At 52.6% G+C, this 27,125-nt stretch overlaps 1 protein-coding gene across 1 annotated transcript; it reads left to right on the top strand.

Moving 5' to 3' along the window:
- Positions 1 to 2,255: 2,255 nt before the first annotated feature.
- FGD2 (FYVE, RhoGEF and PH domain containing 2) lies at positions 2,256 to 23,975 on the top strand (the record flags this gene model as incomplete). The annotated part of the gene is made up of 16 exons (XM_084610970.1): positions 2,256 to 2,320; positions 6,331 to 6,700; positions 8,322 to 8,402; positions 10,253 to 10,401; positions 11,810 to 11,966; positions 12,173 to 12,311; positions 13,216 to 13,274; positions 15,062 to 15,208; positions 15,961 to 16,053; positions 17,495 to 17,574; positions 17,660 to 17,690; positions 18,259 to 18,351; positions 18,792 to 18,923; positions 19,279 to 19,425; positions 23,249 to 23,392; positions 23,518 to 23,975. The coding sequence occupies 16 exons, from the start codon at positions 2,256 to 2,258 to the stop codon at positions 23,752 to 23,754; spliced, it is 2,124 nt and encodes a 707-aa protein (XP_084467096.1). The 3' UTR covers positions 23,755 to 23,975.
- Between the last annotated feature and the right edge of the window lie 3,150 nt (positions 23,976 to 27,125).

The raw sequence follows: 27,125 nt of genomic DNA, 5'->3' as shown, positions 1-27,125 counted from the left end.
AAGTTTGTGGATGATACCAAGCTGGGAGGGGTTGCAATGCTTTGGACGATAGGATTAAAATTCAAAATGATCTGGACAAACTGGAGAAATGGTCTGAAGAAAATAAGATGAAATTCAATAAGGACAAATGCAAAGTACTCCACTTAGGAAGCAACAATCAGTTGTACACATAGAAAATGGGAACTGACTGCCTAGGAAGGAGTACTGCGGAAAGGGATCTAAGGATCATAGTGGATCACAGTGTGAAACTGTTGCAAAAAAAGCGAACATCATTCTGGGATGTATTAGCAGGAGTGTTGTAAGCAAGACACGAGGAATAATTCTTCCACTCTACTCAGCGCTGATTAGGCTTGAACTGGAGTATTGTGTCCAGTTCTGAGTGCCACATTTTAGGAAAGATGTGGACAAATTGGAGAAAGTCCAGAGGCAAGCAACAAAAATGATGAAAGGTTTAGAACAGTGGCTCTCAACTTTTCCAGACTACTGTACCCCTTTCAGGAGTCTGATTGGTCTTGCGTACCCCCAAGTTTCATCTCACTTAAAAACTACTGCTTACAAAATCACACACAAAAATACAAAAATGTCACAGCACACTATTACTGAAAAATTGCTTACTTTCCATTTTTACCATATAATTATACAATAAATCTATTGGAATATAAATCAGTTGGAATACATTTCAGTGTATAGTATATAGAGTAGTATAAACAAGTCATTGTCTGAATGAAACTAGTTTATACTGACTTCGCTAGTGCTTTTTATGTAGCCTGTTGTAAAACTAGGCAAATATCTAGATGAGTTGATCTGGAAGACCTCTGCGTATCCCCACGGGTACATGTACCCCTTGTTGTGAACCGCTAGTCTAGAAAACATGATCTCTGAGGAGAGTTTGAAAAAACTGGATTTGTTTAGTCTGGAGCGGGGACATGATAGTTTTCAAGTACATAAAAGTTGTTACAAGGAGAGAGTCATTTGTTCTTGTTAACCTCTGAGGATAGGACAAGAAGCAATGGGCTTAAATTGCACCTAGGGAGGCTTAGATTGGACATTGGGAAAAACTTCCTAACTGCCAGGGTCGTTGAGCACTGGAATAAATTGCCTAGAGAGATCGTGGAATCTCTGTCATCGGCAGTTTTTAAAAGCAGGTTAGACATACACCTGTCAGGATGGTCTAGGTAATACTTAGTCCTGCCATGAGTGCAGGGGACTGAACTAGAAGACCTCTGGAGGTCCTTTCCAATCCTAGACTTCTATGATTATATATCCTCCCCCATAACATGTGACTGTAGGGTGCACCTGCATGTTATGGCAGCACACACATTATATACTATACATACACAGGTGTGTTATAGGAGTCCCCTGTGGCATGCAGACCCTGGCATATTATTGCTGGGTTTCTCATAACACATACTCATGCTTCTCGCATAATGTGCACACAGTGGGATATTATAGGGTCTCTCTATAGCCACGCGCACCCTACTAAGTAGTCATTGTAGGGCATTTGATAACATGTACATTCAAGTGTTTTATGACAGGGTCTCCCAGAGCATTCACACAGTAGCTTGTTACTGTAGGATCTTCCTGGCGTATTATCATTGGGTCTCTGATAACCTGCACATACTAGCATGGTTTTTAGGGCCTGACACACCAGGGGCAAACTGGTTTATTACTGGTGTCAGAGTAGCAGCCGTGTTAGTCTGTATTCGCAAAAAGAAAAGGAGGACTTGTGGCACCTTAGAGACTAACCAATTTGTTTGAGCATAAGCATACATATTACTGTATGTTCCCTTACAGATTTGCACACACTGGCTTGGCATTGCAGGGTCTCCCATGCTGTGATTTGTTATTGAAGTGTCTACTCTACTTCATTAAGGTCACACATCCTGCTGGTTTAATTTAGATGTACATTGAAATCAGGCCTGCGCTGGACCTACTTTAGTGCATAGTATTTTTCACACCATTTCTGCCTGCTGCTGCCTGCAGGACTTCCTCTTTACTTTTCCTTTTGAGGCCAACCCATATAATATTTGCAAGAGGCTCTCATTCCCCGGACAACAAGAAGAACTGCAGGTTGTCTTCACTTCTCACAAATCTCCCTAGCCAAGTACATTTGCATATCCCGGAAACATCTGAAGACAGAAAGAGAGAGGGGTTCAGAAGACATATCTGGGAGCTGTCTGGTACCTCTTGGTCTCTCAGCAGCTCTTTCTTACCTGGCTTACTGGGACCAATTCTGAGTCACAAGAGCCAGCCTGATGGAGGGGGAGCGAGGCAATCGAATGACCGTGTTTAATCTCGTGGCTGTGTTTGAGAATCCCAGGTAAGGAGAACGTTTCCTGACTGCTAAGTGCAAATTAGGACTCAGCAAGCAGGAGGTGGATGGAGACAGGTTCCAGGAGAATGGGGACTGAAGTGAAGTCTGTGAATTTGCTGATCTTTAGAACTCAGTTCAGTCCCAACTGTCCCTCTCCCCACAGTGAGTTCTGGATATATTCTGCTCTGCACAGGACCTTCAGGTTTACCCTGATTTATTATTGCTCGTTTAATATCTGTTTTAGTGCTGGTGCCAGATTTGCAACCCCACAACCCTGCAGCTTCACAAAAGTTCTCCATTCAGTCACGGAACAGCCTGGGGAATGCAGTGCCTGTTTTCCCCAAGCAGTCCTGCTAACATGTCTCCACCATGCCCTGGAGGGACCAGGCCAGTGGCTCAGAGGGAGTTCAGCAATTGTGGCTTTTAGTCCGCAGCCTCTCCACTGAAACAGCCAGTATAGGAACTAATAGTCATGGCAGGAGCTAATTGTCATTTGATGTGCACACCTGGCCACTAGGAACTTTACTAAGACCATAGTCCAGTTTGTTATTTGCAGTGATCTGATTCCCAGGTATGTTTGCACATGTGCCTAAGAAACCTACACCAAGAAAGGGAACAGAATATATTCAATCAGAGGAGAGATTATGTTCGTTTTTTGATACCCTATCAGTTTGCAACATTGCCTGGTAAAATAGTGTGACAGCTCAGAATACTTGGAAGACAGTAAGGTAGTGCAGTCCAACAGATAGTGCACTGAATGAGAAGTCAGGTGACCTCTTGCTTTGCCCCCAATTCATTGTATGGCTTTGGGCAAGTCACCTCCTCTCCTTGTGCCTCAGTTTTGTCATCTTTTAAATGGAGATAATGATACTTGCCCTTTTCTATAAAATGCTTTGAGATCTGTGGATAAAAAAGTCTATATAAGAGCTAACGATGATGATGGTGATTAATATGTATTACTGTAATGCCTAGGAGCCCCAGTCATGAACCAGGACCCTGTTGTGTTCGATGCTGTGCAGACACTGAACAAAAAGGTTTTGCAGCTCATTCATGCTTCACAGTTCAGTGTTCTTGAACTCGGTTTCACTACAGATCAATCAGAATATAATGGTAGAGGAGAATATTTTGCCCAGGTACAGCTGTTGAATGGTTTCAGTTATCCTTTTGAGATAGGTGTGCAGTTTTCCACGGGTCTTTTCTGAACTGATTCATTTCCCTGTGTTGACTTACTGTGATCTCTGTGGCTTTATGCCAGCAGTGGCATAAGTAGGTGTAGAGGAAAGTTTGGTACTTACCACAGCTCCTGCCTGGCTTTGTATTTTTCTATTTATTTTAGAGTTTTATCCTGTTGCCCATCACCATAGTATCTGGGTACCTTCCAGGTAAAAACAGTAACAACAGTTCCTATTTCAAGGTCAAAACTCTGCTTGGGGTTAGAGTTTTTTAGATTAAATGTCTCTCTTTGTCTGCTTGGCAGGAATGCAGAAGTAGGAGGAGGCATCACGGTTTGGGGTTAGAGGGAGAAGGGGTTGTCAAGCGTTGTGAGCACCATTCTTATGGTGTCAGAGTAGCAGCCGTGTTAGTCTGTATTTGCAAAAAGAAAAGGAGTACTTGTGGCACCTTAGAGACTAACCAATTTATTTGAGCATAAGCTTTCATGAGCTACTATGGAAAGACTCTTTCAAAGAGGAACGTTTTTCCAGCTTCCTAAAGAAAGTAATACTCCAGATTTACCCAACGTGCTCAGGAAGTTTGTTCTACAGCAAGATCCCCTCAAATGAGAGTGCTTTGTCTCCAGTTCTCACACGCTTTGTCCTGAGCTTTGTGACCTGCATTATCTCGGCTGTGAGCAGCTGTTCCGAGATCCAAATTTGGCCTGTGATGTAGCTGGGGCTTGATCACTTTCATCCCTTGATCTTTTCATCAGATTTGCTGCCCTGGCAAATTTCTGTTGGTTTCCAGCTATGCTTTGTAAGGGGAAATAAAAGTGATGTTTGTGGTTTGTTTGGGAGATGGGGAAGCTGGAAACGAAATGTAAACGCCAATTGTGGAACAGAAAAAGCAAAACTGAGAATTGCACACAGAAATGGAGAAGTTCCCACCGGAGCTCAGTGATAGGTGTACACAGGTTCTCGAGGGTAAAAGTCCGAAGGAAGGACCCGAAGAAGACCCAGCAGCTCTAGAGAGAAAGGCAGGCATGCTTCTGATGTCCCCTTGTGAAGGCATTGTGTATGCATGTGTGAAGCGTGTGCATAAGGGGTTGCCATGAAAGCGTGTGCATGTATGGGGTTGGGTACATGATTATGTTTGCATGTGCAAAAGTATGTGCCTATATTAGTTTGTGCATTAGGCTGTGTGTACAAGGATGCGCATGCTTGAAGGGGAGTGTGTGTCTTAGGGTGCTGTATGCCCACACACATGCATTAGGAATGTGTGCATGTGGGAGGGCGTGTGCGCATCCTTGCCTGCACACCTAAAAGGGTGCACGCCCTGCTGGCATGAAGAGAGTGGGTGGATGAAGGTGTGTGCTTGTGAGAGATGTGTGCATGCACAGGGGGTGCATTGGCAATGAGCGAGTTAGAAGAACTTATATAACCGGGGGGAGGGAGGATGGTCTACAGGGAGGGATGTGAGTGGGTCCTGGCCTGCTGGAGGGTGTATCTGGGCCTAAAATCATAGAATCGTAGGACTGGAAGGGACCTCGAGAGGCCATCTAATCCAGTCCTCTGCACTCATGGGAGGGCTAAGTATTATCTCGACCATCCCTGACAGGTGTTTGTCCAACCTGCTCTTACAAATCTCCAATGATGGAGATTCTGCAACTTCCCTAGGCAATTTATTCCAGTGCTTCACCACCCTGACAGGTAGGAAGTTGTTCCCAATGTCCGACCTAAACCGCCCTTGTTGCAATTTAAGCCCATTGCTTCTTGTCCTATCCTCAGAGGTTAACGAGAATAATTTTTCTCCGTCCTCGTAACAACCTTTTATGTACTTGAAAACTGTTACCATGTCCCCTCTCAGTCTTCTCTACTCCAGACTAAACAAACCCACTTTTTTTCAATCTTCCCTCATAGGTTATGTTTTCTAGACCTTTAATCATTTTTGTTGCTCTTCTCTGAACTTTCTCCAATTTGTCCACATCCTTCCTGAAATGTGGCGCCCAGAACTGGACACAATATCCCAGTTCCTCCGAAGCTTAATCAGCACGGAGCAGAGCGGAAGAATTACTTCTCATGTCTTGCTTACAATACTCCCATCCCAGAATGATGTTGCTTTTTTTGCAACAGTGTCACACTGTTGACTCATATAATATTTAGCTTGTGATCCACTATGACTCCCCAATCCCTTTCCGCAGTACTGCTTCCAAGGCAGTCATTTCCCATTTTGTGTGTGTGCAACTGATCGTTTCTTCCTAAGTGGAGTACTTTGCATTTGTCCTTATTGAATTTCATCTTATTTACTTCAGACCATTTATCCACTTTATCCAGATCATTTTGAATTTTAATCCTATCCTCCCGGCTTGGTATCATCCGCAAACTTTATAAGTGAACCACACTCCGGGGAAACCTTTCCATTGCTGCTCTGCCCCCTGGGTCCTGCTGGGGAAGGGTCAGGGTGCCCTAGATGCTGGCCAAAGCTGCCCATGCCCTGGGCATGTGATGAACCAACAGCCAGGCCTCATGCCCTCCCTGGCCAGTACTGGCCACATTTGTGGATTGCACTAGTTGTCTCCGCGTCCCCTGGCAGAGCTGCCATGTCAGGTGCCCTGCATCAGTCAGCGACCCCTTTGCCCCCTGCCCCATGTAGGTGAGATCGCTGGTGGCTGCAGCGCTTCACCGACAAGGAGGAGTTGCTGAGCCAGGTGGAAGGGGGTCACAGGTAGGTAGGCAGAGGTTGGCGGGAGAGGAACGGGGTCTGGCCTGTATTACTGTGTGTTGGGCTGCATGGGGCGTAGAGGCTGTCTCTGGACCATGAACAGAGGGATAAGAATGCTGCGCTGCTTTCCATGATCCTAGGGCAGAAGGACCCTGCCGGAGTCCCCGCAAGGAATTGATCCAACTCTCGACCAAGCCCAGGCCAGCAGCACCGAACTCCACGGCATCCGCGTTGCTCCCACCCGCAGCAGACAGGGAAGCTCTGAGCAAGGCCAGAGAAGACAGAGCAGAGCCCGAGAACCAGCATAAGGGGCACCAGCCTTCCCTGAGGGTTATCCAGCCGCCGCAGCATCAGGAGCTGGAGGAGAACCCACCACAGGGTCGGAGAGGGCTCACCGTCAAGTGTCTCAGTTCCTTCAAGAGCAAGATCAACAGCAGCAACTGGCGGAGTCAGCAGCCAGTGGATTCCCAGCCGGGGAACGAGTTAAGCCCTGGAGGCAGCAGGAACCAGGTCATTCAATGCCTCCTTCCCTGGGGGGTATTTAAACACCGGAGGGTGACTGAGGGGATATACTGTTAGCCCCCAGTACTGATAGTTATTGTTCATAGAGGGCCATCGGTGCACATGGCCCCGATCCCAAACAGAACAGCCTTGAAGCTACAAGTCATAGCTTGGGAGTGAACTGCTGGGAAGCCCTGAAGCCAGGGGCCCAGCCCAGGATGTGTGGTTAGAGCAGAGACCTCGGAGAGGCAGAATTGCAGGTTTCAAATCCCAGCTCTGCCACTGACTCTCTGTATGACCTGGGGCAAGTCACCTCACCCCTCTGTGTCCCGGTTTCCTCCTCAGGAAGGCTGAGCTTTTCAAAAATCCATACAGAGGCTATTCTGAGAAATGGCCAGATTTTCAAACGTACTAAACAATCGCTGGCTCCCGGGGAGCTCTGTGGGAGAATGGTTTCCCCATGGCACCTCAGGGAGCTGTGAGTCTTAATTCTTGGTGAGGGCTTGTACAGTGCGGGAGACTCTTGGATGACTGGTGCTGCAAAAAAGCAAAGTCTTATTAACCCTAGGGATAAGATGGTAATATTCTGTGGGCCCAACGTAAATCAACCTAGTCCCGTTGACTTCTATGGTGCTACGGTGCTTTTCACCAGCTGAGGATCTGGCCCTGCATTTCTATAGTTATTCCCATCTAGATATCTCAATGCACTTTACAGACCACAATGAGTTAACCCTTAGAGCACCTCCCACCACCGGAACAGCTCGGTATCATTATCCCTATTTTACCAAGGGGGAAACTGAGGCACAGATCTCTTGATTTCCAGCCCAAGCGTACTTTCTCCATCTGCCCTGGGACAGCTTCTGTATCGATGTTATAACAGAAAGAAACGAACACAGGCACATGGATCTTGTGTGAGCTGAGGCGGTTTGGCTTCATGCGGTTTGTTAAGATCCCTCCGCATTCCACTCAGCTGATAATAATGAGGTCAGCCTAGTGCCTGGAGAAATGGCCTGAAAACCACTGTGTAAAACCGCTGTCCCAGGAAGGGAGAGAAATCTGAATGGAAGCCTGCTGGCGTGGCCCTGAGCATGGCAGGATGGGGGGAGACCTGGTCCCTGAACTTCAAAGCTGTTTAGATGCCTAATTCCCATTGAAATCAGCCAGCTGCTCTTACTAAAAAGACCACGGACTCTTTAATATCCACGGAGAGCAGGCAGGATGCCGCTTTTTAAAGTTTTAGCCAAAAGACCTTTCCCCCCGCTGAAAATGAAGTGGAAAGGGGTCCCAGCTTGTCTCCCCGAGAGCACTGAATCAGCCCAGCTGGCCTTTGGACTTGTCTGCTGGGAGCCCAGGGGTAGTGAATCATCACTAGACCCCCTTAGCCACACTACACCAGTCCCTCTCCTCTTCTCTCTCTTTCACTCTGATGTGTTAATGATTTCATGCCACCTATACAGCCTATGGAATGCCAAGGGGAATTGCCTTAGGCCCACTGGGACAAATTCATCCCTAAGCTGATCTGGAAAAACTCCACTGACTTGCACCCAGGCTGGATTTGACCCCCTGTCTGGTCATCCATTGTTCCTACCCTGCCTGACCAAACCCATTTCTCCCTCTGCCATACATGCAGGACCCCGAAGAAAAGAAAATTGCGTTGGAGCTGTTGGAAACAGAGCAAGCCTACGTCAATCGACTTCACCTTCTGGACCAGGTCAGGAAGTAGCAGCTGGTCTCTAATGCCATCTGTCCCAAACAGCTCGGCACAGGGCTGGAGAGTAAGAACCCAATGGCCTACAGCAGTGGTTTTCAAACTTTTTTTCTGGCCACCCAGTTGAAGAAAATTGTTGATGCCCATGACCCAACGGAGCTGGGGATGAGGGGTTTGGGATGTGGGAGGGGCTCAGGGCTGGGGCAGAGGGTTGGGGTGCGGGGGTGAGGGCTGTGGGATGGGGCCAGAGATGAGCAGGTGCCAGGCTTACTTCGGGTGACTCCTGGTTAGCGGCGCAGTGGGGGTGCTAAGGCAGGCTTCCTTCCTGTCCTGGCACCACAGACTGCACTGCACTCTGGAAGCAGCCAGCAGCAGGTCCGGCTCCTAGGCAGAGGTTCGCAAGTGGCTCTGCGCAGCTCTCGCCCAGAGGCACCGCTCTCCCATTCCCCAGCTTCCATTGGCTGCGGTTCCCGGCCAATGGGAATGGGGAGCCAATGCTCGGGGTGGAGGCAGTGCACGGAGCCCTGTGGCCCCCCGCCTAGGAGCCGGACCTGCTGCTGGCTGCTTCCGGGGCGCAGCGCGGTGTTGGAACAGGTAGGGACTAGCCTGCCTTAGCCGCGCAGAGCTGCTGATGGGACTTTTAACGGCCCAGTCGGTAATGCTGACCAGAGCCGCCACAGCTCAGTGCTTTCCATTCCGCGACCCAGTACTGGGTTGCGACCTGCAGTTTGAAAACCACTGGCCTAGAGTCCACTTGCCTTAACAGTAAGGCACAAAGTTCTGATGAGACTATCCATTACGCACCTAAGGCCTATGACCCTATTCCTCGAGGCTGCCTCTTCATCTCAGTCCGTCACCCCCAGAAAAAGTCTTTGCACCCCTATCTCATGTGCCTTGGTTACTGTTCAAGTTGTCTCTGCACCCCAGGCTGGGCAACCAAAAGGAATCTACTACACCCCAGGCCCGGAGCAGTTACTTTATGGATGCATGGGTGTGTATGGGGATAGGATCACAGAAATGCAGGGCTAGAAGGGACCTTGAGAGATCATCTAGGCCCACTCCCTGTGCTGAGGCAGGACCAAGTAAACCTAGAGCATCCCTGACAGGGGTTTGTCCAACCTGTTCTTAAAAACCACCAACGACGGGGATTCCACAACCTCCCTTGAAAGCCTGGGCTTCCAAGAGCGTAACTATCCGGAGAGTTAGAAAGTTTTTCCTAATATCCAACCTAAATCTCCCTTGCTGCAGATTAAGCCCATTGCTTCTTGTCTTACTTTTAGTGGACACGGAAAACAACTGATCCCCATCCTCTTTTTAAAGCCCTTCACATATTTGAAAACTGTTATCAGGTCCCTCCTCAGTCTTCTGTTCTCAAAACTAAACGTAGCCCCCTTTGCTCCAAACCATTCACTGCTGTCACCCCTGGAACCTGCTAGGACACCCCCAAGGACATCTCTGCTCCTAGGCCAGCTCATCTGGTTACCTCCTAAGGGAGCACAGCCTATGCCACTGACCTATATTCATCCCTGCAGTGTATCCCTGATAGCCCCACGCCCCTTTGGTAGCACCGCCGTTCAGGAAGTGCTTTTGTCCCCATTAGTCCCTGAAGCATCCCTGCATTTCTCCCCGGAACACTCCATTACCTCAATCCGTTCCTCCCTTCCCAGCCCTTTTGTATCTAGGACCAGCTGTGAGTGTCCTTCCACCCTAGACACCATTCCTCCTGGAGCCATATGGTCCCCAGGCTGCTTGCTTGGCTCTAAAGGAGCCTCTGAGTTCCCTTTCTCTCAGAGCAGCAGAAATGCTCACTGCCCCTTCCTATTACTGTACCGGTTGGAAATGTGTCTTTTCAGGTGTTTTTTGCAGAGCTGATGAAGGAAGCCAGAAGCGGTAAGACGATCCCGGAGGATGTGGTAAAAATGATCTTCTCCAACATCTCCTCCATTTACCAGTTCCACGCCCTGTTTTTCCTGCCAGAGCTGCAGAAACGCATGGAGGACTGGTGAGTTAGGGGGAGCCAGGATGCCTGGGTTCTATTCCTAGAATGAAGGGGCGGGGGAGCACTTGTGAATTGGGACTGAATGCTGAACCTGTTTTGCTCTGCAAGCCAGTATGCTGGAAAGCACTTTCTCAAGACAATTTGAGCCAGATGCTGATACTTTTCCTCATGCTGAGTGTGACCTTATTTCATTGACTCGTGGAGTCAAGTGCTACTCAGTGTGAGTAAGGGAACTGGATTCCTGTCCATTATTATTTTCATTTGCAAGTGCTTGAAGCCCACTTGACATTTTGGCGTCCACACACAGTGAGTTAGCAAATCTGATGTCGGTTAATTTTTTTTTAATGCTGTAGGAAGTGCCAGATTATTTCCCCAGGCAGCGCTGCCAAAATCTCACAGAACATGGACAGTAGCAGTGTCAGCTTTATGTACACACACAGAGACACTCTCTCTCTCTCTCTCTCAATCCTGTGCTGTATCTACAACCGTAGGCATGAGAAGGGAGTCTCCAAGACCCATTCACCCTTGGCCTCTCTGCTGAGCCTTTCAACCAAAGATGATGGAGACACCGAGGCACAGGGGGAGCGACTTCCTTAAGACCATACAGTGATCAGTGGCAGAGCTAGGAGGTCTCAGGACTCCTAGTTCAGGGACCTGTCCAGGGTCAGTTGAGATGGGATGTTAGTACCATGGACACCTGTCTCCTCGAAACTCAGCTGATGCCACCAATTCACCTCTCAGATGCCACTGATTAGTCTTCAGATGAGAACACTGGGGGATGACTCACTACCAGCCGAGGCCAGCAATCTGGATGTGGAGCACGGTTTCCCACTACCGATTCCCAGAGCCTCCTGGCTCCCCAGACACCGATAACTCAGCAGCTAGATAGAGTGATTAATAATAATAGTTATTATTAAACATGTAGCTCTTAATAGCCTATTTCATTTATAGATCTCAAAGAGCTTTACAAAGGATTGTCAGTGTCATTACCCCCATTTTTACACATGGGAAACAGAGGCACAGAGTGGTGATGTGATTTACCCAAGGTCACTGGCAGGCAAGTGGCTGAGTCAATAATAGACCTCTGGTATCCTGTGTCCCAGTCCTGTGCTCTACCCACTAGGCCACATTACCTCAGTCTTGGGTTGAGCCAGAACTTCATAGGGTGCTTGCAGGAGCCCTGTTGGGTCTGACACAAGAGGGATGAGACCTGAAGATCCATTGAAACACTGTCTGAAATTTGTAATAACTCTTAATGCAACCCTTCCCCTGAGCCGTTCAGCCCCCATCCATCCCCTGGCCTCTTGCTAAGTCAGTGGCTGTGAAAAGCCCTTTCAGTTTCTCTGAACAGCTTCCGTGGCCTGTTCCGCTGACCTGGCAGGGGGGCTGATCTCCTGGGTTCTGCCGGCAGGAGCTCCAATCCCAGGATCGGGGATGTCATCCAGAAGCTAGCCCCGTTCCTCAAGATGTACGGCGAGTATGTGAAGAACTTCGACAAGGCGGTTGAGCTGATCACCACCTGGTGGGAAAAGTCCCCCCCCTTCCAGGAGCTCATTGTGGACATTCAGGTGACACTCCACTAGATCTGGAAAGATGCTCAGACCCACCCGGCCTCCTTGGCTTTGATGTTTCATGGGGGAGCCCCTTCATCCAAGCTGGCTTCTCCAGGCTGAGCTGAGGCGGGTTGGGGTGTGTGCGGGGAGCCCGCACTTCCACTGTGTGGGTGTCTCTCTCTCGCTTACTGTCATTTCGGTTCTTTGCTGTCCCTTTCCAGAAAAGGGAAGTCTGTGCTAACTTAACTCTGCAGCACCACATGCTGGAGCCGGTACAGAGGATCCCGCGCTATGAACTCCTGCTGAAGGATTACGTCCGGAAATTACCTCCAGAGTCCCCAGACAGGCATGACGCAGAGAGTAAGAGCTCACCCTGGTGGCATGGGCCAGTCGCGGTAGTGCCCCCCTGCACAATGCGGGTAGTGACATTTATACCCCTTCACGAGGCACTTTGAGATCCTCAGATAAAGGGGCAGGACAACTACAGTCCCTCCAGCGGACGTCTCTGGGAGATGTGAAGTGACTCAGACTCGGGGTTCACTAGTTAGGGTGCCCTAGAACTGGCGCTGCTAACCACAGTTCCAAAAGTCTTGCGATGGCCCACTCGGTAGCAAGAGCACAGAGAATCAGAAGGCAGGTGTAACCTGCTTCCTGGGCCCCCCCTAGCTGAGATCTAGTGCCAGGGACCAACGTTTAAAGTCAAATCACTCAAGTGATTGATGTTGTCTTCAGCAGCGTCGCTTGAGGGTCTTGACTCCAGCCTGTCTTCTGCAGGGTGTGGAAGGGCTGTTGCTAGAGAGCTGAGGCCAGCATGTGCAAGATGCTGTGATTTTTGGTGCCCGGTTTGAGACACCTTGCATCCGATTGTCAGATTGTTCTGCGCCTCTGCGGTTCCCACTGGCTTCAACTGGAGCAGAGGGGCCGTCAGCAGCACAAGAAAAGCTGTGTTCGCCTTAGCGATCCCCGGTGGCCCTGGAGGCAAAAATGTTCATATTACCAATTTGTGGCCTCCCAGGTCTTCACTGTGCCGCGCGCCATGGCCACTCAGAGCTGCCCAGCAAGAACAGCGGTACAGCGGCGCTCTCCCTGCTCCACTTGAGCTACGGGAGGTCTCTGTTGGGCCTGAGACACACAGTTGAGCAGCTCTGATTCCATCCAGTAGAGGGCAGTAGTGAGACACTCACCTTCGCCTCGAAGGGCGCCTCCCCCAGCCTCCTCCCGTTGGGGGTGCTTAGCCCTTGCTCCCCTTCTGGTCTCATTGCAGAAGCCCTGGAAATGATTTTCTCGGCAGCCAAACACTCGAACGCAGCCATTGCAGAAATGGTGAGTACCAGCCCGCACGCTGTTGTTATTTATGATTCGTATCATGCTAGCTCCTGGTCTCCCCCCAGCCCGAGACAGAGCCCCGCTGTGCTAGACGCAATACATATATGTAACAGAGAGCGCCCCAGCCATATTCGACTCCCAAGCGCCCGTGCTGGAACAGGGAGGGTCTCACTGGTACAGGGCTGCCCAAACCCTACCTACCGTAGGTTTTTTAATGCCCTCCATCACTGCAGTATCTGAGCACCTCCCGATCATTCTCCTCACGACCCCGCTGGGAGGCAGGGCAGGGCTGTTATCGCCATTGTACAGATGGGGAATCGCAGCACAGAGAGACTAAGTGACTTGCCCAAGGTCACATAGTGAGTCTGTGGCAGAGCAGGGAATTGTCCTGGTCCTCTGCGTCCCAAGCTAGTGTCCTAACCACTGGACCATCTTGCCCCCCCGGGAGGCCAGGCAGGCAATCAGGGAATACGAGGTATAAGGGTTAAAGCAGAACTGGGGTCAGGAGAGAGAGATTCTATTTGTGACCTGCTGTGTGACCTCGCTCCCCCTCTGTGTGCCTCAGTTTCTTTATATGTGAAAGAGGGTGATGATCCCTTAAATACGTCTCCTGACGTTGTGAGGTTTGATTCATTAACGATGGTTAAAGTGCTTTGAGATCCTTGGATGGGGACGGCAACAGGGAAATGCAAAGTGTTATTAAGGAAGTGCCAGGCTCAGTGCAGGAGATCAGATTAGACCCGAATGGTTCTGTCTGGCCTTGAAGTCTATTATTTCTCAGCAGCCCTTGTGGCATGTAAATGTCACACTGGTCTCTGAGAGACAAGGCGGATGAGATGGTATCTTTGATTGGACCAGCGTCTGTTGGTGAGAGGGACACGCTTTCAAGCTTACACAGAGCTCTTCTTCATCATGGCTCTCTAATGTCCTGGGACCAGCACCGCTGCAGGAACACTGCAGACACTTGTTTCTGCCCACAGGTGAACAGCGGTTGCTTGTGCCTCAGAAAACTGGCAGTCGATGAGCCTTTACTCTGCAGTGATAGGGAATGGGTGGGCAGCCACATTTTAAGGCTCATTAGCCTACATCTGGGGCATTCTTGCATTCTCAGGCCCTCAGATGGCGTAATTCAGTGGAGCTAGGTTGATATACACCAGCTGAGGATCTGGCCCCAGATTTCTGTGTAGACAGTATTGGAAAAGTCAGTCCCAGCCCAGGCTGTGCAGGCCATGTGCTAAGGCATGGAAGCCCTGCGTTCTGAGGTAGGCATGAGCCGCCTAGGCCCAGGGAAAGAGAAACCTTCATGAGCTGGGATCTGAAACAGATGTGCTGGTCCAGAAAGATCCCACCCATCTCATCCATCGGGAACGAGTGGCCAGCTCCATGCGGCTAGAAGAGGAGGGAGACATCCTGCCTTGCTAAACCTGGGGTGGGCTGTAGTTCCCTGGCCGAAGTGAAGGAGAAACCCAACCTGCCCTGGTTCTGGGGCGTCCGCCCTCTTCCTTAGAGACCCTCCTGCAAGGGGAGGAGACGTTGAATGCCAAGGTAGTAGATTTGGGGTGTTTTTTCTCCCTCTCACCATCACTGGATCCTTTCCCTCCTCTTCTCCATCGGCCCAATCCTGCCTAGTCCTCAGTGCCTCCTGCACAATGCTGAGCACTACGGATTCCTAGTACAAACAAAGGAAGTCATGGCACTCAGCACCTTGCAGCATCAGCCCCCCGAACTCCCCCCCCCCGGGTGTTTTTCCTCCCTCACACCCCTCTGTTTTCTTGGCTCCCTAGGAGCGTTTGCAGAACCTCTGGGAGGTATATCAAAGGCTGGGGCTGGAAGATGATATCGTTGACCCTTCCAACGAGCTCATTAAGGAGGGCCCAATTCAGAAAATCTCCTTCCGCAACAACACCACATCGGAGAAGTATCTCTTCCTGGTAGGAGGGCGGCTGGGCCAGCCGAGGTGGGGTGGGAGGGCAGGGAAGGAAAGGAGAGGGTCAGCAGCGCTATGAAGCAGAAGGCCATTTCTGGGCAGAGGATCGATGGAAGAGGACAGGATTGAGGGGAGAGAGAGAGAACAGAAAACCCCGACCGCTTGCAGGCTTGGCCGTGCCGGAAACTGTGACCCTGACATCCCCACTGCTTCGGCCCCTGTGTCCAGGGCAGCCCGGGTGCATGGACTGTACAGATCTGGGAGCGATGGACACCCACCATGCCCAGGTGTAAATGGCACCATAAGGGGCAAAGCATGGAGGACCGGGTCCTTTGTTTCCAGAGCCTCTGATCCCCCAGACAAGTGAACCCTTTGGTTGCTCAGACAGTGCTTTGGAAATCCCTTGTCTTTAAGTGGGGCACGTGGGGGGATGTTGGGGGAAGGAGGGCAGACGAGCCATATGGGCTGATTATTTTTGAAGGACCCTAAGTGAGTTCAGCACTCAACTCCAATTCCACTGGGATTTCGGCACCTAACACCTTAGGGTCCTTTGAAATCCCCCCCAGCATTGGTATCTATAGATCCAGAGCACGTGCTGCCAGACGCTGTTTTGTTGGAAATTTGCCCTGGGCACCTGGAGATCCTGACTAGGATGGTGGCCCGGTCCTGCCCCGCCAGTGCTCAGTGTACCATTGCTGTGTGGCCCGGTGGCCCGGTCCTGCCCCTCCAGCGGCTCACATCTGCTTCCTCACTCAGTTCAACAACATGCTGCTGTACTGCGTGCCGAAGGTCATCCAGGTGGGGGCGGAGTTCCAGGTGCGCTGGCGGATCGACATGGAGGGCATGAAGGTCAAACAACCCTTACACGTTATTATTGCTTACATTTATACAGAGAGCGGCTTTTCCCCCCAGAGCACCATTGAAAGGCAGCCACCTCTGGGGCGGAACATGGCTGCTGTTTAATAGGGCGCAGCAACACTGTATGACAGGAAGTGAAGAACAACTCTGTGACCAGTGGGAACTATAGGAGGGGGTTGAGGGAAGCAGAATGTGATGTGGCCCGGGCAGCTGGCCTAACGCTTGTGAAGACACTCCCAAGCGGCCAGGGCCTTGAATTTCCGCCTCCCCTGAAAGAGCACCTCTTCAGTAGCACAACACACACTGCTGAAACAGAGGGAAGAGCCCCTCCTGCCGCATTGCCCACTCTACCTTCTGGAGCCCTTGGGGGGTGGGTGGGTTTCTTCTCCCTTTCACAGCTCTCGTGCAAATACTGCCAGGAGCGACCCTGCTTAGCTCCCGGTATCTAAGATCAAAGCCTGCACTGTTATGACGTACAGCAGCTCCGTACAGACTCAGAGCCGGCGTTCCTGGAGCGCCGTCCAGAGAGCAAGCAGAGAGCGTTCTTCGGAGCCACAGTCAGCAGGGTCCATAGGGGCATGTCGAACCTGCGCTTGTGCCCTGAATCCACGTACTTAGAGCAGGGGTGGGCAAGCATTTTGGCCTGAGAGCCACATCTGGGTATGGAAATTGTAGGGCGGGCCATGAAAACTCACAAAATTGGGAGTTAAGGTGTGGGAGGGCTCTGGCTAGGGGTGTGGGCTCTGGGGTGGGGTTGGGGATGAGGGGGTTGGGGGTGCAGGAGGGTGCTCCGGGCTGGGACCGAGGGGTTTGGAGGGCGGAAGGGGGATCAGGGCTGGGGCAGGGGGGTTGGGGCACAGGGGGTGACTCAGGGATGCAGGCTCTGGGTGGCGCTTACCTCAAGCAGCTCCCAGAAACAGCGGCATGTCCCCACTCTGGCTCCTATGTGGAGGCGCAGCCAGGCAGCTCTGCGCAGCACCCTGTCCTCTGGTGCTGCCCCTGCAGCTCCCATTGGCTGCAGTTCCTGGCCAATGGGAGCTGCGTGGGCAGCACTTGGGGTGGGGGCAGCGTGCGGATCCCCCTGGCTGCCCCTACACATAGGAGCTGGAGAGGGGATGTGCCGCTTCTTCCAGGAGCCGTGTGGAGTGGAGAAAGACCCCGAGCCTGCTCCCCGGCTGGAGAGCCCCAGAACCCATTTCCCAGCGGGAGCTCAAGGGCCGGATGAAAACGTCTGGAGGGCCGGATGTGGTCCCCAGGCCGTAGTTTCCCCACCTCTGACTTAGACCCTACGCACTTGGATCCCTCACAGCCACCAGGTGTGTGTACAGCTGAGAGGGAGACCCAGACTGGACCTTCCCCAGGAGGCTGTTGGAGGGTAGGCTTTGATCCGCTTCTGGCTCTAGTTCTAATGCCCGCCCCTCCCGGATTCCAGGTGCGGGTATTGAAAGATGTGGAATTCCCTCACTCCTTCCTGGTCTCGGGGAAGCAGCTGTCGCTGGAACTGCAAGCCAGGTAAGGGAGCGAGGGGCCTTCCTTCCCCAGCCCCAGCTGAGGAGCCCAGGGCCGTGCTCTAACCGCTGTCTTCCCTTTGGCACAGGTCTCAGGAGGAGATGAACGCCTGGATGAAGGTACGACTGCCTGCCGCAACCCCTGGTCCCTGGCGGGGGCGGGAAGCCATGTGATTTTAAATATGGAGGCACAGACTCGCTTCCTGTGGGTCCCAATCCCTGCTCTGCCTCTGAGGGTGGGATGGGTTCCTTGCACGCAGGCTCTGGCGTGGAACGAGCAGGGCAGGCGGTGGAGGGGCTGTGAGGGGATCTGCGTCCGTGGGGTGCCGTGCTCCAGGCTGGTGGTCTCCTCCGTGGCAGTGCAAAGGGGTGGGTTTGGGGAGCAGCTTTCAGTGCTGATGTGTTGCTCTCTGGGGGAGGAGTCTACCCCCTCCCCCAATCCTGCGTAGGTCCCCTGGCCAAGCCCCATTTAATCAGGTGCAGTGCCGGGGCCCAGAATTTAAGTGCCCGTGGGCCCTACAATCCACCGTCTCTGCTGGGGCAGCCTCCAAGGGGGCCAAAAGTGGAGGTGGTATTTGCACTCCCACGGGGAACTGGACTAAGACCAGCTGCTCACAGAATGGGGCTGCCGTTGGGTTGGGCTGTGACAGCCCTAACCCCCCGACACCATCACCCCTTTGTTTCTCAGGCCTTCCAGGACGCCATTGCCAAGAAAGAGAAGCAGAACGAGAGCTTCAAGACAGCAGTTCACGGGCCTGACGGGGAGGTCCAGGAATTTGCGGTAAGCTACTCCCACCCTGTTCCCCCACCCCCGTCCTGTGGCTACTAGCTGCTTCAGGCTAAGGCTCTCGGAGCATCCTTTCCCCCTCATGAAGCCCCAAAGAGCTGGGGAGAGTCCTGAGGGGACGGGCAAGCTTCCCCCTTCACCCAGCGGGTTAGGAGCAGAGAACGGCTGGCGGCACAGGAAGGGTGGGCTAGTGGGGAGAGAGGCTGCGTTATGGTCCTCAGGTTCCTTTCATGCCCACTGAATCTGGGCCAGGATTTCGGGAGACCCCGTGCAAGACGGGCTGGGAGCTAGAGAGACCCCCCCAGGGTCTGCCTGTGTCCAGCCACCTCAAGAGAGCCCCCTTCATCGCCCCGGCAGCGAGTCCCGGCCCTGCCCCGCCGTGGAGGGCACTGCCGAGGTGACCGAGCCGGGCTCTCCCCTTTCCCCCTGCGCAGGTCAAGTCGGAGCAGCTGGGCCGACGGGCCCCGCAGTGGGTGCGGGACAAGCTGGTGACCATGTGCATGCGCTGCAAGGAGCCGTTCAATGCCATCACACGCAGGAGGCATCACTGCCGGGCCTGTGGCTACGTGAGTGACCCCCCCCGCCTCCTCGGAGGCCCAGCCCTGTGGAGGGGCCGGCGAGGGGTTTGCCGCCCCGCTCCCCCCGCTCACCGGTCCCCGCTCCCCCGCCCCCCACCCCCCAGCGGTCACACACTGCCCTTTGGAGGGGGCGTAGGAGGGAGAATAAAGCCCCTCTGTGTGGGGTGGGGGCGGCTAAGGGTCACCAGGAGAAGGAAAATCCCCTTCCCACTAGGGGCGGGGGATCGCCTGTTCACTGGTGGTGTGGGGAAAGAGGTGGGGGCTGTCCCACAGGGCCCCACGGTGCCCAGCTCAGCCCCCTCCCGGCCCCTGATCAGGGTCTCTCTTGGGGTGGGGGCGGCAGGTGGTGTGCGCCCGGTGCTCCGATTACAGGGCTCCGCTGCAGTACGACAGGAACCGGCCCAACCGCGTCTGCCTGGAGTGTTACATCTTCCTGACGGGGCACCTGCTGCCCGAGGAGCGGGAGGGGAAGCACAAGGGGATCCTTGAGGTGAGACTGCAGCCGGGGAGGCCCCTTGCTCCTCAGTCTGTCTCTGGTTTCTTCCGCGGCTGCCCCTTTCCAGCCCCGCCCGCTTCCCACCCCGGGGGTCTCTGGCCTGCTCCCTGCCCCATGCAGGGGAATCCGCGGCTACGTCAGCCCAGCTGGGTTCATGTCAGGCGCAGCACTCCCACGCTGCTGTGGCGGTCACCGAGTCGGGTGCTTTGGTGAGCTGCCCCTTGCCTCTGGGATCCCCTGACCAGGGAGTTTCACGGGCTGTCTGCCCACAAATCTGCAAGGGGGGGGGGGCGTTTTGCCTCTGTGTTCCCTGCATTACAAATGCAGGGATAGTGCTTGTGACTCACTCCCCTTCACTCCTGCCTGGGAGACAGCATGGGTTAATCATTAGAGTGGAGGCCTGGCAGGCGGGAGTCCTGGGCTTCCTTCCTGTCTCTGCCACTGGCCTTGGGCACGTCACTTGTGAGCTGCTGGTGCTCATCGCTAGCCACATTTAAGTCAGTGGGAATCTGGGCTGCTCAGCACCTCTAGAGATCAGGCCAAGCACCTCTCCCTGCCTCAGTTTCCTCACCTCTATACATGAAGCCATTCATCTCTGGGTGCCCCAGATTCCCCAGTTATAAGGGGAGGGCATGAATATCGATCTACTGCACGTCGGGGTTTGTGAGGCTTGCACGCTCCTGATGGGGAGGAGGGGTGGCTGGTTTTGTCCCTCCTGGATCACCGGGTTTCGCTGGCCCCTGGTGTTGCTCGCTCCCTCCTGAGACTGCCTGGGCTGGAGTTAAGGTTGCGTGGCCGGTGGTGTGACCCAGTGTTTCACATTTTGGAGCTGTCTTAGCCCTGGATGTTAAAGGCTTCCGCTCCAGGGATGGGTCGCGAACTCCACAAGCCTCTCCTGCCTGCCACACCTTGGCTGTGACTTCCCAGGGGAAAGGAGAGTGCTCTGTCCATGGTGCTGAACTGGGGCTGGAGCAGAAAAATCCATCTCTGCCCCCCCAAATCTCCACGTGAACAGACCCATGCAGAGACACAGACACACACAGAGACACCACTGCTCACACACAGACTCTCACCCACACGTGGGCCTGCATAGACATGGCCACACACGACTGTTCACACCCATTGACGGCCCCATGTGTGCGGAGACAAGGTGGACAAGGTGACCTCTTTTATTGGACCAGCTTCTGTTGGTGAGAGAAACAAGCTGTCAGGCCACACAGAGCTCTTCTTCTGGGCCTGGGAAACTGGCTCAGCGTGTCACAGCTCGATACAAGATGGAACGGATCCTTCTGCACAAAGAGTGATCACGTATTTCAAGGTGTGTACCCACAGACACATGTACGCATGCGTGCATTTGAACACAGACATATACCCACATGCCCGTGCAGACACACGACTGCACCCATCTGTGGATATCCACGCTTAGGCAAACACAGATATGTCGACGCGTGTGCGCACATGAACGCACAAACGTGGATGCAACCGTTGTCCCACGGCTAATGGGCTAGGCCAGGGGTGGCCAGCCTGAGCCTGGGAAGGAGCCAGGATTCACAGAATCATAGAATATCAGGGTTGGAAGGGACCCCAGAAGGTCATCTAGTCCAACCCCCTGCTCAAAGCAGGACCAATTCCCAGTTAAATCATCCCAGCCAGGGCTTTGTCAAGCCTGACCTTAAAAACCTCTAAGGAAGGAGATTCTACCACCTCCCTAGGTAACGCATTCCAGTGTTTCACCACCCTCTTAGTGAAAAAGTTTTTCCTAATATCCAACCTAAACCTCCCCCACTGCAACTTGAGACCATTACTCCTCATTCTGTCATCTGCTACCACTGAGAACAGTCTAGAGCCATCCTCTCTGGAACTACCTCTCAGGTAGTTGAAAGCAGCTATCAAATCCCCCCTCATTCTTCTCTTCCACAGGCTAAACAATCCCAGCTCCCTCAGCCTCTCCTCATAACTCATGTGTTCCAGTCCCCTAATCATTTTTGTTGCCCTTCGCTGGACTCTCTCCAATTTATCCACATCCTTCTTGAAGTGTGGGGCCCAAAACTGGACACAGTACTCCAGATGAGGCCTCACCAATGTCGAATAGAGGGGAACGATCACGTCCCTCGATCTGCTCGCTATGCCCCTACTTATACAAGATTTACCAAGGTACATTGCCGAAGAGCCACAGGAATACGTCAGCTGCCCCCCATCAGTTTCCCTGCGCCCAGCGCCTCCCGCCCACTGGCAGCCCTGCCGATCAGCACCTCCTCCTCCCTCCCTGCACCTCCTGACCAGCTGTTTTGTGGCATGCAGGAGGCTCTGGGGGGGAGAGGGGAGGAGTGAGGGCACGGCAGGCTCAGGGGAGGGGCGGGAAGGGGTGGAGTGGGGGGCAGTGAGCCGCCCCGGCACATGGGAAAGTTGGCATCCGTAGCTCCAGCCCCGAAGTCGGTGCCTGGACAAGGAGCCGCATAGTAACTCCTGAAGAGCCTCATGGTTGGCCACCCCTGGGATAGGCTAATGGGAGAGGCTCAGACCCATTCCAACCGAGTAAGGCGGCTTTCATCTTAGGATCCATTCCAGTAGTACCAGATATAGGCCCTGGACCAGCTCCCGGCGAGGTGGTCAGATCTGGGCACTTGCCCTCTCCATGTCCCTCAAGGAGAAAACAGCCTGGATTTGCTTTTCTTGATCTATTCAGAGCCTTCTTTGGCATGGTAACAGATACAAACCCACCCACAGGATTTGGATCTGAAGCTTGGGGGGACACCGCACGGCTGAGAAGCAAACGCAGGGATTTCAGGCACTCGCTGGTGCAGCAACCTCCCTGGAACCCAGGTGTCATGATCGTCCACTGTCCCGTTGTGTACTGTGCGTCCCAGGTGCTAAATAAACGTCAAGCTGGCTGGGTGCTTGGATGGGAGACCTCTGAGGAATGGCCAGTGATGGGCTGCCGCTTCACTAGGCGCCACGCTAGTCTCCTAGTCAGTACTGAATGCAGTGCACCAGTGTGGCACTAGGGGGCGCTGAGATGTCCAGGTTCCAGAATTTGGATGACAAACCTCAATCCAAGGTGCTACTGGATCATGGTCATTAAAACTCTCAGGCAGTGTTTAACAGGTGGGATGTTAGACCCAGCATTCAGGCCATATTCCAGCAGGGACTGTTACGCTCCGCCAGCCTTCCATTCCCCTCCCTGTTCCAACCGAAAACGGGATTTTCCACAACTTGCACAAAGCTCTCGCGGTGCCATGCCGTGTTAAACAGCTGCTGCTTTCCACCCCAGAGATGGGTGCATTTCAGCCATGGGTGAAACAATCCCTGTGGACTCTGTACATCGGTTTGCCAGGTGCTTTAGGACCCTAGAGGATAAAAGGTGCTTTATAAAGACAAACTGTGAAAACATAGGATTTGCCAAACTGGATCAGACCCAACGGCCATTTAGCCTCTCTCCCATCTCTGACAATGGCCAGAATCAGATGTTTCAGAGAATGATGCAAGAAATCTTTATAGTGGACAATTTTGCTTATGCACTAAAGTGCCTATGAGGGATGCTTCTTCCTGATCTGAGGCAATGGCTGGCTTGTGCCCTGAAGCAGGAGGGTTTATAACCCTTCTAAAACATTACCCTCTGTACTGTGGGTAGACACAAATGCCTAGCTCTGTTTGGAAATCTATTAAGCTATTTGCCTCTGTGATATCATGTGGCAGTGAGTTCCACGGGTCAAACCTGCACTCTGCCTTGCATTAACTCACTAGGAAGCCTCAGGGGAAGCCCGAATCCAAGAGCGTGTGGAAGGGTTATAAAGGGGGGTTGTTGGTTTCTTGGCAGAAAGAATCAGCGGAAATCTCAGGGCAGAGCCTGATGTGCAGTTTCCTGCAGCTGCTGGATAAGAACGGGAAAGGGGGAACGCGGGGCTGGTTCGTGATCCCACAGGATGACCCACTGGTACTGTACATGTATGCGGCACCCCAGGTAGGCGAGGGCTTGGTTCTTCTATTGCATTTGCATTGAGAACCCACTGTTTCCACTGGAGGGGAGGGAGAAAATGCGGATGCTAACAAGCCTGAGCCCCTGTCTGTCCTCCCCTCTCCCTCCAGGATGTCAAGGCTCACACCTCCATCCCCCTGCTGGGCTACCAGGTGAAGGAGCTGCCCCAGAGTGACCCCCGGCACCTCTTCCAGCTGGTCCAATCCAAGCAGATCTACACATTTGTGGCAGAGACAGAGGAGCTGAAACAGCGCTGGGTGAAGATCATGGAGCAGTCAGCCATGGGCAATGCTCATCTCCCTGGAGAGGAAGAGGAGGACGATGACTTATTCGATGACCTGGAGTGATTGAGGCTCTTGGTGACCTCTTCTAGACAGTCTATGGATGACTCCAGTCCTTCATGTCAGAGAGCTCAGACAGCGTGATCTAGTGGTTACAGCAAGGTGATAGGGACTCAGGAGACCTGGGATCCCATCCCCAGTTCTGCCGCTCACTTGCTGTCAACTTGGGCGAGTTGCTGGACTTTTTTTTTGTGCCTCAGTTCCCCCATCTATGCAGTGAGGATGATGGTACTTACTAACCTTTGTAAATTGCTTTGAGGTCTATCAAGGCAGGGCAGCATAGCCCTTACTGTTCCCATTGCCCAGTCTGGGGGTATGTCTACACTGCAGAAGAAGCCGTGATTGGAGCAAGTAGTAAAAAATAATGTAGTTTGGCACCATGGGCAAGCAATCCAAATACATAGCCAGGCTCCCTGGCAGACTTATACCCGGGTTGCTCGCCCATGCCACCGTGTCTACATGGCTATTGTAAGCCGTGCTAGCTAGATGGGCAGGCTAGCTAGGTGTGCAGGCCCATAAGCCTCTGCCTCAGGCAAAGACGGGATCCAGCTGCAGAGTTTGGATCTGGAGCGGGGTTGACCCTGTGCAGGAAGAGCCATTTGCAAAATTCAGATGTGACAGGAGGGTGGGTTTTGGATCCGTGATCTGACAAATGCCCCATGACCCGGTGGGCAGGCCTCTTGGCTAATTAGCCATCTGCTACTTCATGGGAGGAGATGGTGGGAGGAGGAGAATGGGCTGGAGGAAGCTGGGGAAACAGACAAGGAAGGAGGCTGAGATGAGGGAGGTTCTGCTGGAGTCGGGGGTGGGATTGGGGGTGGGTGGGTGGAATTGGATGACCAAACTGAAGTGGGAAGAGATGGGACAGGGATGGGGGCGTGATGCAGGAGGTTCCTCCCGTGATTAGTTTATCCCAACCACTCCAGCTGGGTGGGTAACCAGGTTTCCTGTACCGTAGCAATTTTTCAAGAGATCAAAACATTTTCCTGCCCTGAATTGGGATGAAAAGTTGAAATCTTGAAAAATGTAAACCAAAAATGTGGAAGGGGGAAAAAATACCCAACCGTCTCCCCCAGCCGCCCCTCCCAAAGCACTCGGTGCAGGTCAATCAACACGTTTTGTTCCACTTTGGACCATTTTGCGTCTTCTTACATGTCTTTTCCTATCATTAGCTTGTGGCACCTTAGAGACTAACCAATTTATTTGAGCATCAGCTTTCGTGAGCTACAGCTCGCTTCATCGGATGCTCACGAAAGCTTCTGCTCAAATAAATTGGTAAGTCTCTAAGGTGCCACAGGTCCTCCTTTTCTTTTTACGAATACAGACTAACACGGCTGCTCCTCTGAAACCTATCATTAGCTTGCATTTCAAATGAAAAGCTGCTTCAAACCAGAACTTTGGGTTTCGAAAATGTCCAAATGAAATGCGGTGACAGCTTTCAAACGGGTCTCTCTTCTTCTTTCCTTGAGTGGAAAAAGTCGTGGAAACTGCCCCTTTCCCCGGGCGACGGTTTGCTTTCGACACAATTGGCGTGTTCTAGTGAAAAACGTTTCACTGGAAAATTCCCAAACAGTTCGTCCTGCCATCTTCTCCTGAGAGCAATGGTAGACTTACCGTTCGGGCGGGTGATCTGTCATTCCACCAGTTGCCACCAGAGAGCAGTAAAACCTCACTGTTCAGCTGCACTTGGAGTGACTACTAGCTGTGACTTCTAGTCACCTTACTCTGGGGGAGGAGATCTTAAACTTTTCTCACACAGCTGCAAAGGGCGTGAGAATGGGGACAAACCTCAAGGGTGAGTGAAGCGCAGTGTCAGTCAAGCCTTGACTTTGGCTTACTTTCTTGGTGAGTTTCCTGGGCTGGTGTGATGGGGATTCTGGTACCGTTCTCCGTGTCCGCAGCGTGGGGGAAGGGGCTGTGCATGTACCAATATGCCCACACCACCGGCAACCGTCCCTGGCCTGGGACCCCGCAGCCCCCTGCCAATGCACCTCCTCCGGGCCCAAGCTGCAGCACCCTTTGCTAGTCCAGTTCTGGCACCCCACAGCTCGGCCACCACACTCTATTCCTGACCAACTGCTCCTGCGATTTCTGGTTTAGGCTCTCCAATGCACCCTAATTCTGACTTGCAGCAGTCCTGGGACCCCTGTCGATGCACCTCATTCGAGTCACGCCCGATCTGCAGCCCACTTGTTTTTCCACGCCTGGGACCCCACACAACTTTACAAGCGCCCCCCCAATCCTGACCTGTGGCATCCCTTGCACTTCTCTCCTGCCCGTCCACGCCCTCTGGGATTATAGTCCTGTTCCTCCCTCAATCCCAGCCAGCCACCTGCATCAGACCTCTCCTGGGACCTAGAGTGAGGGCAAGCAGCTGCTGCCATTTGGGTGACAAGCTTGAGATATGAACCAGCTCAGCCATGCTCAGCTGAGCAGGTAGGGATGGTGACAGCCAGCCTATGGGAGAGGGGCTGGGGAGAGCAAAGCGTTGATGTTCTTTCAAGACAAAAGTAAGGTCATTAGTCAGGGTCCCACTATACGAGGCGTTGCACACACGTAACAAAGAGACCGTGCCCCAAAGACCTTACAACGGACGTACAAGATGAGTGCCAATAGGTGGATGCAATGAGCGGGAAGCACGAGAAAAGAGGTGATAATCAGCCGGATGAGCAGTGGCCCTTGTGCACTGGCTGCCTGAACAGTGCCAAGTTTGTTGCAGGCAGAGGAGAATTTTAAAAAAAGCTGTGAACATTTGCCCAAGCACCTACCCCGAGAAAGAAGAAGATGCCTGGCCAGGAATTCCTTCAAACAGAAGGAAGTACTTCTTCACATAACGTACAGTCAACCTGTGGAACTCCTTGCCAGGGGATATTGTGTAGACCAAAAGTATAACTGCGTTCAAAAAAAGAAATAAGTTCCCGGAGGCTAGGTCCATCAATGGCTATTAGCCAAGATGGTCAGGGATGCAACACCATGCTCCGGGTGTCCCTAGCCTCTGACTGCCAGAAGCTGGGACTGGACGATAGGGGATGGATCACTCCATGTTGTGTTCATTCCCTCTGAAGCCGCTGGCATTGGCCACTGTCAGAAGATAAGATAGTGGCCAGATGGACCATTGGTCTGACCCAGTATGGCCGTTCTTATGTTCCACCAGCCTCCTTGCCTATCCCAGTGAGTCAGAGAGGGGCAAGCGATAGCTGCTTTGTTACCTCTCTGGGACATACAGGATCAGGAATGATTAGTCCCTGGGAGCCCAGGATCGTACAGAGGGATCAAAGATTGACTTGTCCTTGTTAGGGCTGGAATCCGGTAGCCAGGATAGTAAATTAGAGCTTCACTTAAGGTGGAGGTTGGAAACCAGGGCAATCTGGAGAGAA

The sequence above is a fragment of the Lepidochelys olivacea genome, assembly GCF_965140295.1.
Source record: "Lepidochelys olivacea isolate rLepOli2 genome assembly, chromosome: 21".
Taxonomy (NCBI): domain Eukaryota; kingdom Metazoa; phylum Chordata; order Testudines; family Cheloniidae; genus Lepidochelys; species Lepidochelys olivacea.
The sequence above is the reverse complement of the archived record's forward strand: the minus strand, read 5'-3'. Positions and strand labels throughout refer to the sequence as shown.